The sequence below is a fragment of the Scyliorhinus torazame genome, chromosome 2, assembly GCF_047496885.1.
Source record: "Scyliorhinus torazame isolate Kashiwa2021f chromosome 2, sScyTor2.1, whole genome shotgun sequence".
Classification (NCBI taxonomy): Eukaryota; Metazoa; Chordata; class Chondrichthyes; order Carcharhiniformes; family Scyliorhinidae; genus Scyliorhinus; species Scyliorhinus torazame.
This window is the reverse complement of record NC_092708.1, coordinates 57,083,790-57,098,581: the sequence shown is the minus strand read 5'-3', so window position 1 is coordinate 57,098,581 and position 14,792 is coordinate 57,083,790. Positions and strand designations below refer to the sequence as shown.

The 14,792-nt window shown below is 46.6% G+C and overlaps 1 protein-coding gene across 3 annotated transcripts in view; it reads left to right on the top strand.

Annotated features, from left to right (window-relative positions):
* arhgap15 (Rho GTPase activating protein 15) overlaps positions 1 to 14,792 on the top strand; it is a 1,048,441-nt gene that overhangs the window by 249,119 nt on the left and 784,530 nt on the right. For 2 of the 3 annotated variants that reach the window (XM_072471649.1, XM_072471663.1), the window contains exons 4-5: positions 6,833 to 6,901; positions 8,379 to 8,449. In XM_072471649.1, coding sequence (XP_072327750.1) covers positions 6,833 to 6,901; positions 8,379 to 8,449 — 140 coding nt within the window. The remainder of the gene's footprint in view (positions 1 to 6,832; positions 6,902 to 8,378; positions 8,450 to 14,792) is intronic. The other variant, XM_072471657.1, reaches the window with a different exon arrangement.

Genomic DNA, 14,792 nt, shown 5'->3' with positions numbered 1-14,792 from the left:
CGTATGCCTTCTTGACCATTCTATCGACCTGCGTAGCCACCTTCCGGATACAATGGACCTGAATACCCAGATCTCTCTGTATATCAATTTTCCCCAGGGCTTTTTCATTTACCGTATAGTTTGCTCTTGAATTGGATCTTCCAAAATGCATCACCTCGCATTTGCCCGGATTGAACTCCATCTGCCATTTCTCCACCCAACTCTCCAATCTAGCTATATTCTGCTGTATTCTCTGACAGCCCCCTTCACTATCTGCTACTCCACTAATCTTAGTGTCATCTGCAAACTTGCTAATCAGACCACCTATACCTTCCTCCAGATCATTTATGTATATCACAAACAACAGTGGTCCCAGCACGGATCCCTGTGGAACACCACTGGTCACTGGTTTCTCCATTTTGAGAAACTCCCTTCCACTACTACTCTCTGTCTCCTATTGCCCAGCCAGTTCTTTATCCATCTAGCTAGTACACCCTGGACCCCATGAGACTTAACTTTCTCCATCAGCCTACCACGGGGAACCTTATCAAATGCCTTACTGAAGTCCCTGTATATGGCATCTACAGCCCTTCCCTCATCAATCAACTTTGTTACTTCCTCAAAGAATTATATTAAGACATGACCTTCCCTGCACAAAACCATGTTGCTTATCACTGATAAGCCCATTTTCTTCCAAATGGGAATAGATCCTATCCCCCAGTATCTTCTCCAGCAGCTTCCCTACCACTGGCGTTAGGCTCACCGGTCTATAATTGCCTGGATTATCCCCGCTACCCTTCTTAAACAAGGGGAAAACATTAGCAATTCTCCAGTCCTCCGGTACCTCACCCGTGTTCAAGGATGCTGCAAAGATATCTGTTAAGACCCCAGCTATTTCCTCTCTCACTTCCCTCAGTAACCTGGGATAGATCCTATCTGGCCTTGGGGACTTGTCCACCTTAATGCCTTTTAGAATACCCAACACATCCTCCCTCCTTATGCCGACTTGACCTAGAGTAATCAAACATCTATCCCTAACCTCAACATCCGTCATGTCCCTCTACTCGGTGAATACCGATGCAAAGTACTCGTTAAGAATCTCACCCATTTTCTCTGACTCCACGCATAACTTTCCTCCTTTGTCCTTGAGTGGGCCAACCCTTTCTCTAGTTACCCTCTTGCTCCTTATATATGAATAAAAGGCTTTGGGATTTTCCTTAACCCTGTTTACTAAAGATATTTCATGACCCCTTTTAGCCCTCTTGATTCCTCGTTTCAGATTGGTCCTACATTCCCAATATTCTTCCAAAGCTTTGTCTGTCTTCAGTCGCCTAGACCTTATGTATGCTTCCTTTTTCCTGTTAGCTAGTCTCACAATTTCACCTGTCATCCATGGTTCCCTAATCTTGCCATTTCTATCCCTCATTTTCACAGGGACATGTCTGTCCTGCACTCTAATCAACCTCTCTTTACAAGCCGCCCACATATCAAATGTGGATTTACCTTCAAACAGCTGGTCCCAATCCACATTCCCCAGCTCCTGCCGAATTTTGGTATAGTTGGCCTTCCCCCAATTTAGCACTCTTCCTGTAGGACCACTCTCTTCTTTGTCCATGAGTATTCTAAAACTTACGGAATTGTGATCACTATTCCCAAAGTAATCCCCGACTGAAACTTCAACCACCTGGCCGGGCTCATTACCCAACATCAGGTCCAGTATGGCCCCTTCCCGAGTTGGACTATTTACATACTGCTCTAGAAAACCCTCCTGGATGCTCCTTACAAATTCTGCTCCATCTAGACCTTTGACACTAAGTGTATCCCAGTCAATGTTGGGAAAATTAAAATCTCATATCACCACCACCCTGTTGCTCCTACATCTTTCCATAATCTGTTTACATATTTGTACCTCTATCTCACGCTCGCTGTTCGGAGGTCTGTAGTACAGCCCCAACATTGTTACTGCACCCTTCCTATTTCTGAGCTCTGCCCATATCGCCTCACTGCTCGAGTCCTCCATAGTGTCCTCCTTCAGCACAGCTGTGATATCCTCTCTGACCAGTAATGCAACTCCTGCACCCCTTTTACCCCCCTCTCTATCCTGCCTGAAGCATCAATATCCTGGGATATTTAGTTGCCAATCATGCCCTTCCCTCAACCAAGTCTCAGTAATAGCAATAACATCATACTCCCAGGTACTAATCCAAGCCCTACGTCATCTGCCTTACCTACTACACTTCTTGCATTCAAACAAATGCACCTCAGACCACCAGTCCCTTTGCGTTCATCATCTGCTCCCTGCTTACTCTTCCCCTTAGTCACAGTGACTTCATGACTTCTAGTTCTTCACAGGCTTTAGTTACTACCTCCTTACTGTCCACTAACCTCCTCATTTGGTTCCCATCCCCCCTGCCACATTAGTTTAAACCCTTCCCAACAGCGTTAGCAAAAGCACCCCCAAAGGACATTGATTCCAGTCCGGCCCAGGTGTAGACTGTCCAATTTGTAGTAGTCCCACCTCACCCAGAACTGATCCCAATGTCCCAAAACTTTGAACCCCTCCCTCTTGCACCATCTCTCAAGCCACGCATTCATCCTGCCTATTCTTTCATTTCTACTCTGACTACCACGTGGCACTGGTAGCAATCCTGAGATTACTACCTCTGAGGTCCGACTTTTTAATTTGGCTCCTAACTCCCTAAATTCTGCTCGTAGGACCTCATTCTGTTTTTTTACCTATATCATTGGTGCCTATATGCACCACGACAACTGGCTGTTCACCCTCCCCCTTCAGAATGTTCTGCAGCCGATCTGAGACATCCCTGACCCATGCACCTGGGAGGCAACATACCATTCGGGAGTCTTGTTTTCGACCACAGATCCGCCTGTCTACTCCCCTTACAATTGAATCCCCTATGACTATAGCCCTTCCACTTTTTTTCCCGCCCTTCTGTACAGCAGAGCCAGCTACGGCGCCATGAACCTGGCTACTGCTGCCTTCCCCTGGTGAGCCATCTACCCCAACAGTATCCAAAACGGTATACCTGTTTTGGAGGGAGATGACCGTAGGGGACACCTGCACTGCCTTCCTGCTTTTACTCTGCCTTTTGGTCACCCATTCCCTTTCTCCCTCAGCAATCCTAATCTGTGGTGTGACCAATTTGTTAAATGTGCTATCCACAACCTCCTCAGCATCACGGATGCTCCAAAGTGAGTCCATCCGCAGCTCCAGAGCAGTCATGCTGTCTAACAGGAGCTGCAGCTGGACACACCTCCCGCACGTGAAGGAGCCAGGGACATCAGCCATGTCCCTGAGCTCCCACATTGAGCAAGAGGAGCATAACACAGGTCTGAGATCTCCTGCCATTTTTAATCTTAAGCTTAACTTAGTCCAACTATAATATCAAATAATAGATAAATGAAAAAGAACAAAAAATAAAAATTGTTACCAATCACACTATTAAAAAAAATTGAAATATAAAAACCACTACCTTTTCAACACACCTCAGGGAAAAGAAAAACTACTTACCAGTCACCAGCCAATCACTTACCTGCTGGCTGTGATGTCACGGTTTAACTTTTTTCTACTTCTACCTGCCCTCGAGTCTCCCTCTTGATCTTTACTCGGCTGGGATCCTTACAGTGATTGTTGTTTTTGGTTAGAGGAGGAGGTAAGGAGGGAAACACTGAAAACGTGTTTGGGGTTTAACTGTCACTTGACAACAGCTCCTCCACAAACCACCTTCTGGATACAGTGACCACAATGCACTGATGCAAATTTTCCCCGCAACAGCCAATCAGCATCTCCACTCTGCTGTCCACTGCTGGATGCTTGACTTCACTTGAACACGGAGGGTGTCTTGCTCAGGTACACCTTCTGGATACAGTGACCGCAATGCACTGATGCAAATTCTCCCTGCAACAGCCAATCAGCGGCTCCTCTCTGCTGCCCTCTGCTGGAGAGCAGAAGCATTGGAGAGGGGAAGCTTTGCACTGAGTGAGGAGGAAGAGGACTCTTAATAGAACTCAATACTGGGTGTTTGGGTATGATCGGCAAATTGTGGTTGAACGCACCACAAACTGCACATTAAGTGGCAGACACGTCAAAGGCAGATGCCTCAATTTTCTCAGCAACCATTTTCTTAGTCATTACTGGGAGTCAGAAAAATTATTTAAAACTGTCTTCTTCACAAGGAATGTAACCGCCTGTCACCTACCTATGACCCTTTATTTTTTGAAAGTATGATTTTCAACTTTCAACTGACTGGAAATTTTGCAATTTGAATTGAGACAGGACAAACTGTTTAAAGATGCAAGGCCATCTTTCCACGGGAATGGCGAAAAGCAAACAAATTACCCTCAGGGGAGCGTGAATTCGCGACACTTCCTATAATTCAGACCCATCAAAACTCATCGCTGTCTGAGTAAGATGCATTAAAATGCTAAGTGCTGGATATCAAAACAATGGCTGTCACAGAAAGACCCACCCAAAACCCCCTGGAAATACATAATGAGTGAACTATTTCAGGCCAGAAGAAACAGGCTTAAAGTTCTTTCAATCTCTCTCTCCCCCTCTGTCCAGCATTGTCCCCACCACCAATATCAGGCTAACCAATCCATAATTCCCTGTTTTCTCTCTCCCTCCGTTTTTAAAAGTGGGGTTACATTAGCTACCCTCCAATCCATTGATCGTAATCACCCAAGATCAGAATCAAACCTGGGTCCCTGATGTGAGGCTAACCACTGTGCCACCGTGCTGCCCCACTGTGTCGGCCAGCCACACACTTCAGTGTCCAAACAGAGGTAAAATTCCAACTTCTCAGTCACACCGCTGCCAACACTGATTCTGTATTTCCCCAAGGCCCTATATCCCCAATTACACTGAGAAGGTACTGCTCCTGGGTTTCCGTGAGCCTCATCGATTAGCAGTATGAAGCTACCGATGGCTCCCCAGGCTTCCCTAAGCAACAAGCCCATCAGCAGCACAGAGCTCGTGGCAGGAATTCAGCTGCATGGAGCTGACTGTCGTTTTCAGCTGCTGTTAACTCTGCTCCTTGAGCTGAACAGTCGGTTCCTAGACAGGATTGGGTATATCAACCATTGCTACATTCTGTACCTTGAATGTTACAATTTCTAGTCAACCAAAGGTCATCTCACAGGTGCTAATTTAAAAAAAACACACAAGACAAAGAGAAATCATCAAATATTTGATTCCCTAACATCAGTGACCTACCATGTGCTGATTCCAACTCAACACTACTCTCTAGCATACTCCACTGCAAGGATTTGAGCTGGTGGCTGTGATTGTTAGACCGAGGTGCATATATTCATCATAGGTATGCTGCTGCTTTTGCTCTTCAGGGTGAGATAGCACTGGCTGGCCAGGAGGTAAATCTGAAATCAGAAATGCAGAAGGGAGCATTGGGATGTGGGAAGTGGCAGCCAGGTGGGAGTGGGATGACGGTAAAATGGGATTTGCAAAGGACCATTAGGCAGGAACATACCATCATCATAAACACCCCCAGTGATGTTATATGTACGGGGTTCAGTGACTGCTGGTTTTATAATGTGGGGCACCATCTCCTCCAAAAGTCTCAGGAGAAACAGGTGTGTCTATATATCTCACAGTTGTTCCCGACAGTTCCCCATGATCATCTCTTGCAATCGAGAGGTAAGAACATAATTGAGAATGTTGCAAAATATTTGGGTGATGTGTTGCTACAGTTGAGTTGCTGGCGGTATGTGGAAGTTATGAGAGGTAGGTGTGAGGAAGACAGCATTAGTAAATACATGAGGCGAAGCTTGGCATGATGGGTGAATGATGGGGTGATGTGGTTTGAGCTGCATGAGATGTTGGCAGAGTAGGAGATGTTATGAGAAGATGCATTCACTGACCTTGACCACGCATGTGAGATCATTGAACTTTTTCCAGCACTCCAGTCAGACCCTCAGGGCCAGACATTGACCACCCTGACCACTTCCTCCAATTTCCTTCAAAGTATATACCTGAAGTAATCCTGGTTCTCTCTGGTATTTTGGCAGCTCTCTTCCTTTTCAGCTCCATCACTAAGGCCTCCAGTGTCACATCACAGAACCTGGGAGCCCTTTCCCTGACTGGATGCTTCATTACAGTGGTTAGCACTATTGCTGCACAGCTCTAGAGCCCCAGGTTCGATTCCCGGTTTGGGTTACTGTCAGTGCGGAGTCTGCACGTTCTCCCCGTGTCTGAGTGGGTTTCCTCCAGGTGCTCCGGTTTCCTCACATAGTCCAAAGATGTGCATTAAGTGGATTGGCCATTCTAAATGGCCCTTAGTGTCCAAAAAGGTTAGGTGGGGTTACTGGGTCACAGGGATAGGATGGAGGTGTGGGTTTAAGTAGGGTGCTCTTTCCAAGGGCCGGTGCAGACTCCGAATGGCCTCCTTCTGCACTGTAAATTCTATGATTCAATGATTGCCAGTCTTTTTCCTTCAGTCAAACACTTCCTGAGTCTGTTCCAGCAGCTGCTGTAGCCTGGGGGCATCACCCCTTTAAGAGGGGCAAGTTGCCTTTAGAAAGTGCAGGGTAGCTGTAAGTCATGTGAGTCACGGGTACACCTGGGTCTTTTGTTAAATTCCCTGCTAGCATGGCACCAGTCAGCAGTGCATTTTGCACTGGGCTGGGTACTTTATGTCTCTGAGTTGGGCAGCGAAAGGTGTATGTGCCGCCTGCCTCAGTGGGATCTGCTGTGGGGTAATTGTGCATCATGACCCCTTCACCTGAAAGCAGGCCATATTTACCTTTCTTCCCAATAACATTTTTAAAAATTGCACTGAGGACACTTAGTTTTAAATGTCCTTTTGGTTTTGTCTTGCAGGTGTCCCGTCATAGACGAAACCACTCTCAGCACAATCTTTCAGAAATTATCGGAATGGTGGATCAGTCTGTAAGTGTCCTGTACTGGAAGAACTAGTTTACATGTCACCAGATTGAATATATTTCTATCACCTATGGGGAAACTGGAGGCGTATATCTGTTAAAGAAAAAGACAGAGAGACTGTAACTCGTTCTGGCATGTGCAAGTGCGGTTTGCTCAATAGAGATATATTTCCAGGCCATTGTTCATGTCTGGAAGTAAGTAGAGTACAACAAACGCTAATCATGCTGTCGAGATTGTTCCAGCATCAATTTCTTCTACCTGGAACTGTTGACCTCAATATTCCACCAGCACATTGAAAGTGACAAGGGCCCATGTCACTTTACAATAGGAAATGGTATTTCATGCTCTTAGGGGGCTTGTTTTTGACATGTTGATCGCTTCAAGGATACACGCTGTGACATGAAGTTTTGGTGTGCGGACATGGTTAACTATAAAAAAAACAATATATACAATACAGTAACAGTGGTTTACCACAACATATATAATACAGTAACAGTGGTTTACCACAGTTAACTATAAAAAAAAAAGAATTAACCATAGCTGACCAGACTGGACTCACTCCTTTCATGTCCCCAATTATTGGCACCCTCGTGCCTCCTCCCTCCAACTGACATCTCCTATTCTGTCTTTCTGGGACTCTCTCATTGTTTTTGCTGTTCCACCTACAAGCAGCGATCAACATCAAAATGCCAAAAGTCATCAGCTGTAGGTTACCAATATTCTATTTATGTTACCCGTGTGTGCAGACACTTGCGGATACTTTGGATTCCACCCTAGTTCTGCCTGAAGTTATTCACACAATTCAGTGTAGCTGGATTGCCGATGAATCGTGTTCTTGCTTAAATCAGTTTCTAAAATGTGTGCCATGCCACCAGTAAAGTCAGACGTGAAAACATTAGTTTTGCAGCGAATAGTAAAAAGAGCTTCAGTTACAAATTTATTTCCTAATTATACAGTTTGAAAGTTGTGAAAGAAAGAACATTCATTCACTTTGCACCTTTCACAACCTTGGGATATGCCAAAGTGCTTCATATCCAACAAAATACATTTGGAATGCAGTGATTATTGTAATGCTAGAGAACGTGGCAGCCAATTTACATGCCGCAAGCTCCCACCAACAGCAATGTGACCAGAAAATCCATTTGAATGATATTGCTTGAGGGGTAAATGATGTCCATGACACCCCTGTTTTTAATTTCCATCCAAGAGGGAAGACAGACCCTTGGTTTAATGTCGCCTCTGGAAAACAATGCAACACTTCTCTTCATCAATAGGACAGGTGATTTTTTAAATCATTATCCAGATGTGCTCAGAAAAAAATGTTCACTGCTTCCAATATATGGATCATTAAATATAGAAATGCATCTTGGATTGCCTGATCAGCTGACCTTGATATCACTGAATACAACAAAACAAATTAGTTCAGTCATATTCACTGTTTATTTGGTTTGTTTTCATTTGTATCCTTTCCTGTTGATTTCAGTGTTTGCAACCACTGGAGAAAAACGGATTCCTCAATAAAGCAAAGATTACAGATGGAGGCAAAAAACTGAGGTACGTTTGAAAAGCTTCTAGTCTTTCTGTTTTGCATTGGCAGGTATCCTGTACTAGTTTGGCTGTCACTACGACTTGACTATTTTTATGTTACTTTCAATTTTCACAGATGCAATTAGAAGTATAAGTGTTCAAACCAAAGTGACCTCTGTTGTATTGTACTATTCTGTTCACCAAGCTCTCTTGTATAGTGCAGTGCACATTTTATGTATGTCTGGAACTTGCAGCGACAATATTTGTGTGGAATAATAATGGTTTTAATGGATATATATATAGGCTAACCATTAAGCAACTTTAGGACAGAAATTGGACACTGCTGCACCTGTTTTATGAGTTCATCATCGAATGCAAGGACATCTGAAAGATGTCCGACCCAATATTAAGTTGACCACTTTTCCAAACAAAGGGGCCTGAAACAGACATTGAACCCTTTGAATATAGTAATGAGAAACCTAACATGCTTTAGAATCACATCAGTTAAATTGGGCTTCCCTGAACAGGATAGGGTGTGCCTGCTTCCCCAGTTTTCCCTGTGTGGATGCGGTCCAGAAGTGCTATCAAAAAGGAGAGCATTCGGATTTTACATGGAGCAAGGGGAAATGTCATTCCCGAGAGCTGCTATTTCCTGCAATTGCCCCCCCCCCTTTTCAGTCACCACCCCCCCCCCCCCCAAACTAGAGACTGTTGTCAGCAAAACAAGTGGTCTAACCGTAATCTTTTCCAACTGATCCTCATTGAGAGCTTTCTGTGGCATTGGAACCTTGCCAAATGATTGATTGAAATCTCATTCTCAATTTTTAGCCATCCTCCGAGGTTTCAATACAGCTCATCAACCCTGAAAGCAGACCTCAGGGAAGTCCCACCACTTTCGGTCACTTAAGGTCTGAAGTTTCATTTGCATGATCCATGTTGCACTCATGCCAGTAGCAATACCGTTCTGTGCATATTAAAATTACTTTTCATTTTTAAAAGTAATGGAAAATCAAATGTATGTTACAATCTGTGTGTAGCATTAATGATGTGAAGCTACCTCCAGGCATTTGTATTGTCAGGACATGATTATTAGCATAACTGCGAGAATTGACTTATAGTAATTATAGATAGCACGTTTACAGAGGTGGTCACATTGCAGCTCAGGGAACTGAACAAGAGAAGGGGTGACCACCAGGCAGCCCAAGAGAATCAGAGTGCTAGAATCCCCTTGGGTCCCGCTCTCAAATCGATTTTCCATTTTGGAAGCTGATGAGGGCATTTGTTCCTTGGCACAGTAGCACAGTGGTTAGCACCGTTGCTTCACAGGGCAGGGACCCGGGTTCGTTTCCCGGCTTGGGTCACTGTCTGTGCAGAGTCTGAAGGAGAGAATCTTGAATTGGAGATCATGGATAGTCAGCTTGGCTTTGGCAGAGGGAGATCATGTCTAACAAGTTGGATTCAATTTTTCAAGGAGGTGATCGGGTGTGTAGGTAAGGTAAGTGTAGTTGATGTAGTTTATATGGATTTCAGCAAAGCCTTTGACAAGGTCCCACATGGGAAACTGATAAAGAAGGCAAAAGCACGCGGGATCCAGGGTGACTGTCTGTGTGGAGTTTGCATGTTCTCCTCATATCTGCGTGGGTTTCTTCCGGGGGCTCCCGTTTACTTCCACAGTCTAAAGATGTGCAGGTTAGGTGGGCTGGCCATGCTAAATTGCCTATTAGTGTCCAAAAGCTGAGGTGGGGTTTCTGGATTATGGGGATGGGTGGAGGCGTGGTGGGGTGCTCTTTCCAAGGGTCGGTGCAGACTCAATGGGCCGAGTGACCTCCTTCTGCACTGTAAATTCTAAGTGGCAAGTTGGATCCAAAACTGGCTAAGTGGTAGGATACAATTGGTGGGGTTAGAATGTTATTTGTGTGACTGGAGATCAGTGTTCAATGGTGTACCACAGGGATCAGTGCCATGTCCCTTGTTGTTCATGATATATATAAAAATAGTATTGATGAGAATGTTGGGGGGGAGGTTATAAGTAAATTTGAAGATGACATGAAGATTGGTAGGGTGATTAATAGTGAGGAAGAAGGTCTTCGGTTTCAGGAGGATACAGATGGATTGGTCAGATGAGTGGTAGATAGATTTTAACTCTGAAAAGTGTGACATGATGTACTTTGGAAGGAGTAATAAGGTAATGGAGTACTCAATGAATGACAGGACACTAGGAAGCTTAGAGGAACAGAAAGATCTTGGGGTGCTTGTCCACAGATCCCTGAAGACTGCAGATAAATAAGGTAGTTAAGAAGGCATATGGGACACGTGCCTTTATGGCATGCTCTATGTCGGTGTGACTTTCCAGTGCGATTATTCCCACTCTTGAGGGTCTACTACTGGGAGCTGTGGGAGGTGGAGAGAGAGGCCGAGTGAACCGAATGCTGCACGGAGGCTGCGTTCGTGTTTGCTGCCACCTCTTTTACTTCTGTGGCCTGGAGTGAGGGAAGGATGGATGTAAGATGACCTGATACCAGTGCAAGGGAAGGTGAAGGAATGCTCCTTCTCTCTTCTGGAGTGCCTTACGTCGGTGTGACTTTCCGGTATTATTACTTCCACCTTTGAGGGTCTACTGCTGGGAGCCATGGGAGGGGGAGAGAGAGGCGGACTCATCCGTACAAGTTGCTGGATGACAACGTTGATGGAATGCTTTTGCGGATTGCTGGTGACTTTATTGTATTGTTGACTGTTTCATGTTTCATGCCTGGAGGTTGTGTGTATTTGATGCTGCCTCTTTTGCTTCTGTGGCCTGGGGCAGGACCTGCTATTCGTGCTGGAGAGGGGGAAGGGGTGATCTTTCTCTTTTCTGGCCCCCCCTGCGTCGGTGTGACTTTCCAATGTGATTATTCCCACCTTTGTGGGTATACTGCTGGAGGCTGTGGGATGGGTGATGGGCAGACTGCTTTGAATGGCTTCTTGATGAGGTTGTTGAAGAAACGTTTTTGCAGATTGCTGGTGATTATATTGTACTGTTGACTGTTTTATGTTTTATACCTGGAGGCTGAATGTTTTCTGCCACCTCTTTTGATTCTGTAGTCTGGAGTGAGGGATAGGAGTATGTAGGATGACCTGCTACCACTTCTGGAGAGGGGTAAGAGGTGCTCTCTCTGTCTCTTCTGGCATGTCCTGTGTCGGTGTGACTTTCAGGTGTGATTATTCAGACCTTGAGGGCCTATTGCTAGGGGGTGGTGGAGGGACAAGGAGGGGCAGGCTCTTCTGAATGGGCCACTTGGTTGTGGTATTGAAGAAATGCTTTTGTAGCTTTTACTCTCTTCTGAAGTTCCCAACGTTGGTGTGACTTTCCAGTGTGATTATTCCTTCCTTTGAGTCTCTGCTGCTGGGGGTTGCGGTCGGGGGAGTGAGGGGCGGTCTGCTCTGAACGGGCCACTTGGTGAGGGTGTTGAGGAACTCTTTTTGTAGATTGCTGGTGACTGTAGACTCTTTTATGTCTCATACCTGGAGGTGGTGTGTTTTCTGCTGCCTTTTTTGATTCTGTGGTCTGGAGTGAGGAAAGGAAGTATGTACGATGACCAGGGGCGGGATTCTCCGACCCCCGCCTGGTCAGAGAAGCGCAGGGGGGCGGCGTGAATCCCGTCCCCACCGGCTGCCGAATTCTCCGGCACCGGAGATTCGGCGGGGGCGGGAATCGCGCCGCGCCGGTCGGCAGGCCTCCCCTGGCGATTCTCCGGTCCGCGATGGGCCGAAGACCCGCTGGTTCTATGCCAGTCCCGCCGCCGTAAATTGAACTCGGTCCCTTACCGGCGGGACCTGGCGGCGCGGGTGGGCTCCTGGGTCCTGGGGGGGCGTGGGGCGATCTGGCCCCGGGGGTGCCCCCACAGTGACCTGGCCCGCGATCGGGGCCCACCAATCTGCGGGCGGGCCTGTGCCGTGGGGGCATTCTTTTCCTACGCGCCGACCGTCAGCCTCCGTCATGGCCGACGCATAGGTGACTCCCCCCACGCATGCACGGGGGTGACTTCAGCAGGCGCTGACGCTCTCGCGCATGCACGGACTAGCGCTGGCCGACAGAGTCCCTTCGGCCCCGGCTGGTGTGGCGCCAAAGGCCTTCCGGGCCTAGCCCCTAAAGGTGCGGAGGATTCCGCACCTTTGGGGTGGCCTGATGCTGGAGTGGTTCATGCCACTCTGTCCCGTCGGGACCCTCCGCCCCGCCGGGTTCAGGAGAATCCCGCCCCTGCTCTCTTCTGGCATGCCCTGCGTCAGAGCAACCAGGGGGTTTCCGGAGGGGGTTGGAAGGGTAGACCACTCTTAGTGGACCATTAGGTGAGGATATTGAAGAAATGCTTTTGTAGATTGCTGGTGACTTTGTTGTATTGTTGACTCTTTACTGTTTCATGCTTAGAGGCTGTGTGATTGCATGCTGCCGCATCTTTTGCTTCTGTGGCTTGGGGCAAGTATTTCATTATTGACTGTTTAATGTTCCTACTATGTTTAGTCTTCCTTGTATAAATGCATTGTTGCATCTTTGTGTTTGTACTGATATTTTGTAGTAAAACATTGTGGCACGGTGCCTTTTCCTTGTTGGTTCATGGGTAGTGTGATGTTTGGATTGGCAAATAGTTGCTTTCATATTTTTGTATGAACATATTGTTGACCATTGAACAAACAAAATAGTCTCAAGTGGTGCTGCAGGTTGTTTTTGCTGCTTGCTGGTGGCATGCGTGGGCACTGCAGCTTGGCATGAAGGGTGTTGGTGGGTGCCAAGGATGTGGGGAAGGGTGAGGTGTCAGCCAATAATGTTAGGGCAGCACGGTAGCATAGTGGTTAGCACAGTTGCTTCACAGCTCCAGGGTCCCAGGGTGAATTCCTGGCTTGGGTCACTGTCTGTGCGGAGTCTGCATGTTCTCCCCCTGACTGCATGGGTTTCCTCCGGGTGCTCCGGTTGCCTTCCACAGTCCAAAGATGTGCAGGTTAGGTGGATTGACCATGCTAAATTGCCCTTCGTGTCCAGAAAGGTTAAGTGGGGGTTACTGGGTTGCAGGGATAGGGTAGAGATATGGGCTTGAGTAGGTTGCTCTTTGTAAGGGCCGGTGCAGCCTCGGATGGGCCGAATGGCCTCCTTCTGCACTGTAAATTCTATGATTCTAGATTCACCTGAGGAAGGAGCAGTGCTCCGATAGCTAGTGATTTGAAACAAACCTATTGGACTTTAACTTGGTGTTGTAAGAACTTTTACTATGATTCTATGTGTGAGGGGGTGGCTGGGAATTCAAGGCATGGTAGGTGATATCGATGCCAGGGGAGAGGTAGTAACTTGTCCTTGCAGCTCGCTGGAGGTCGTTGGTCTTCTTCCAACATTGTGTAGTTGTACGGTGGTCCTCCTGGCAATGCTGCCAGCACTGACAGCCACTGACACTGCCTCCTAGGTGGCATTAGTCGCCCTGCTACTGCCCTTCCAACCCCCTCGAGGGAACAGGATGTCCCGACTCACATCCACTGCATCCAGAAGCCTGGCCAGGCCGACATCGGCAAAGTAAGGAGCAGGTCCGTGCATTGCCATGCTTATGTGTTGACTGGGAGTGAGTGGTGAGGGAGAGCTTAAAAGCAGATCCTCTTGTTAATAATAATAATCGCTTATTGTCACAAGTAGGCTTCAATGAAGTTACTGTGAAAAGCCCCTAGTCGCCACATTCCGGCGCCTGTTCGGAGAGGCCGGTATAGGAATTGAACCCGCACTGCTGGCCTTGTTCTGCCTTACAAGCCAGCTGTTTAGCCTACTGTGCTAAACCAGCCCGACTGTTAGCAGCGCGACACTGAGACTCAGAACCTTTTTTGTTAAATCACGCCCTCTAACTCTATAAGTCTTTTTTAACAGTTTAAATATACGGAGATTCATTGAATTATAGGATGCTTAATGTAACATCTGTCACAGAGAAAATGTTGGAAGCTATTATTAAAAAAGTTATAACAGGGCACTTAAGTAAATCCAAGGTAATCAGATCAACTCAACATAGTTTTGCGAAAGGGAAGTCATGTTCAACCAATATGTTGGAGTGCGGAGTCTGCACGTTCTCCCTGTGTCTGCGTGGGTTTCCTCCGGGTGCTCCGGTTTCCTCCCACAAGTCCCGAAACATGTGCTTGTTCAGTGAATTGGACATTCTGAATTCTCCCTCAGTGTACCCGAACAGGTGCCGGAGTGTGGTACTAGGGGATTTTCACAGTAACTTCTTTGCAGTATTAATGTGAGCCTACTTGTGACACTAATAAAGATTATTATTATTCGCAATCGGAGTCACAGTCCAAAAATAAGTGACGGGATTCTCCGTTGCTGAGACTAAGTGTTGATCCGGGGCAGTATTCATTGACT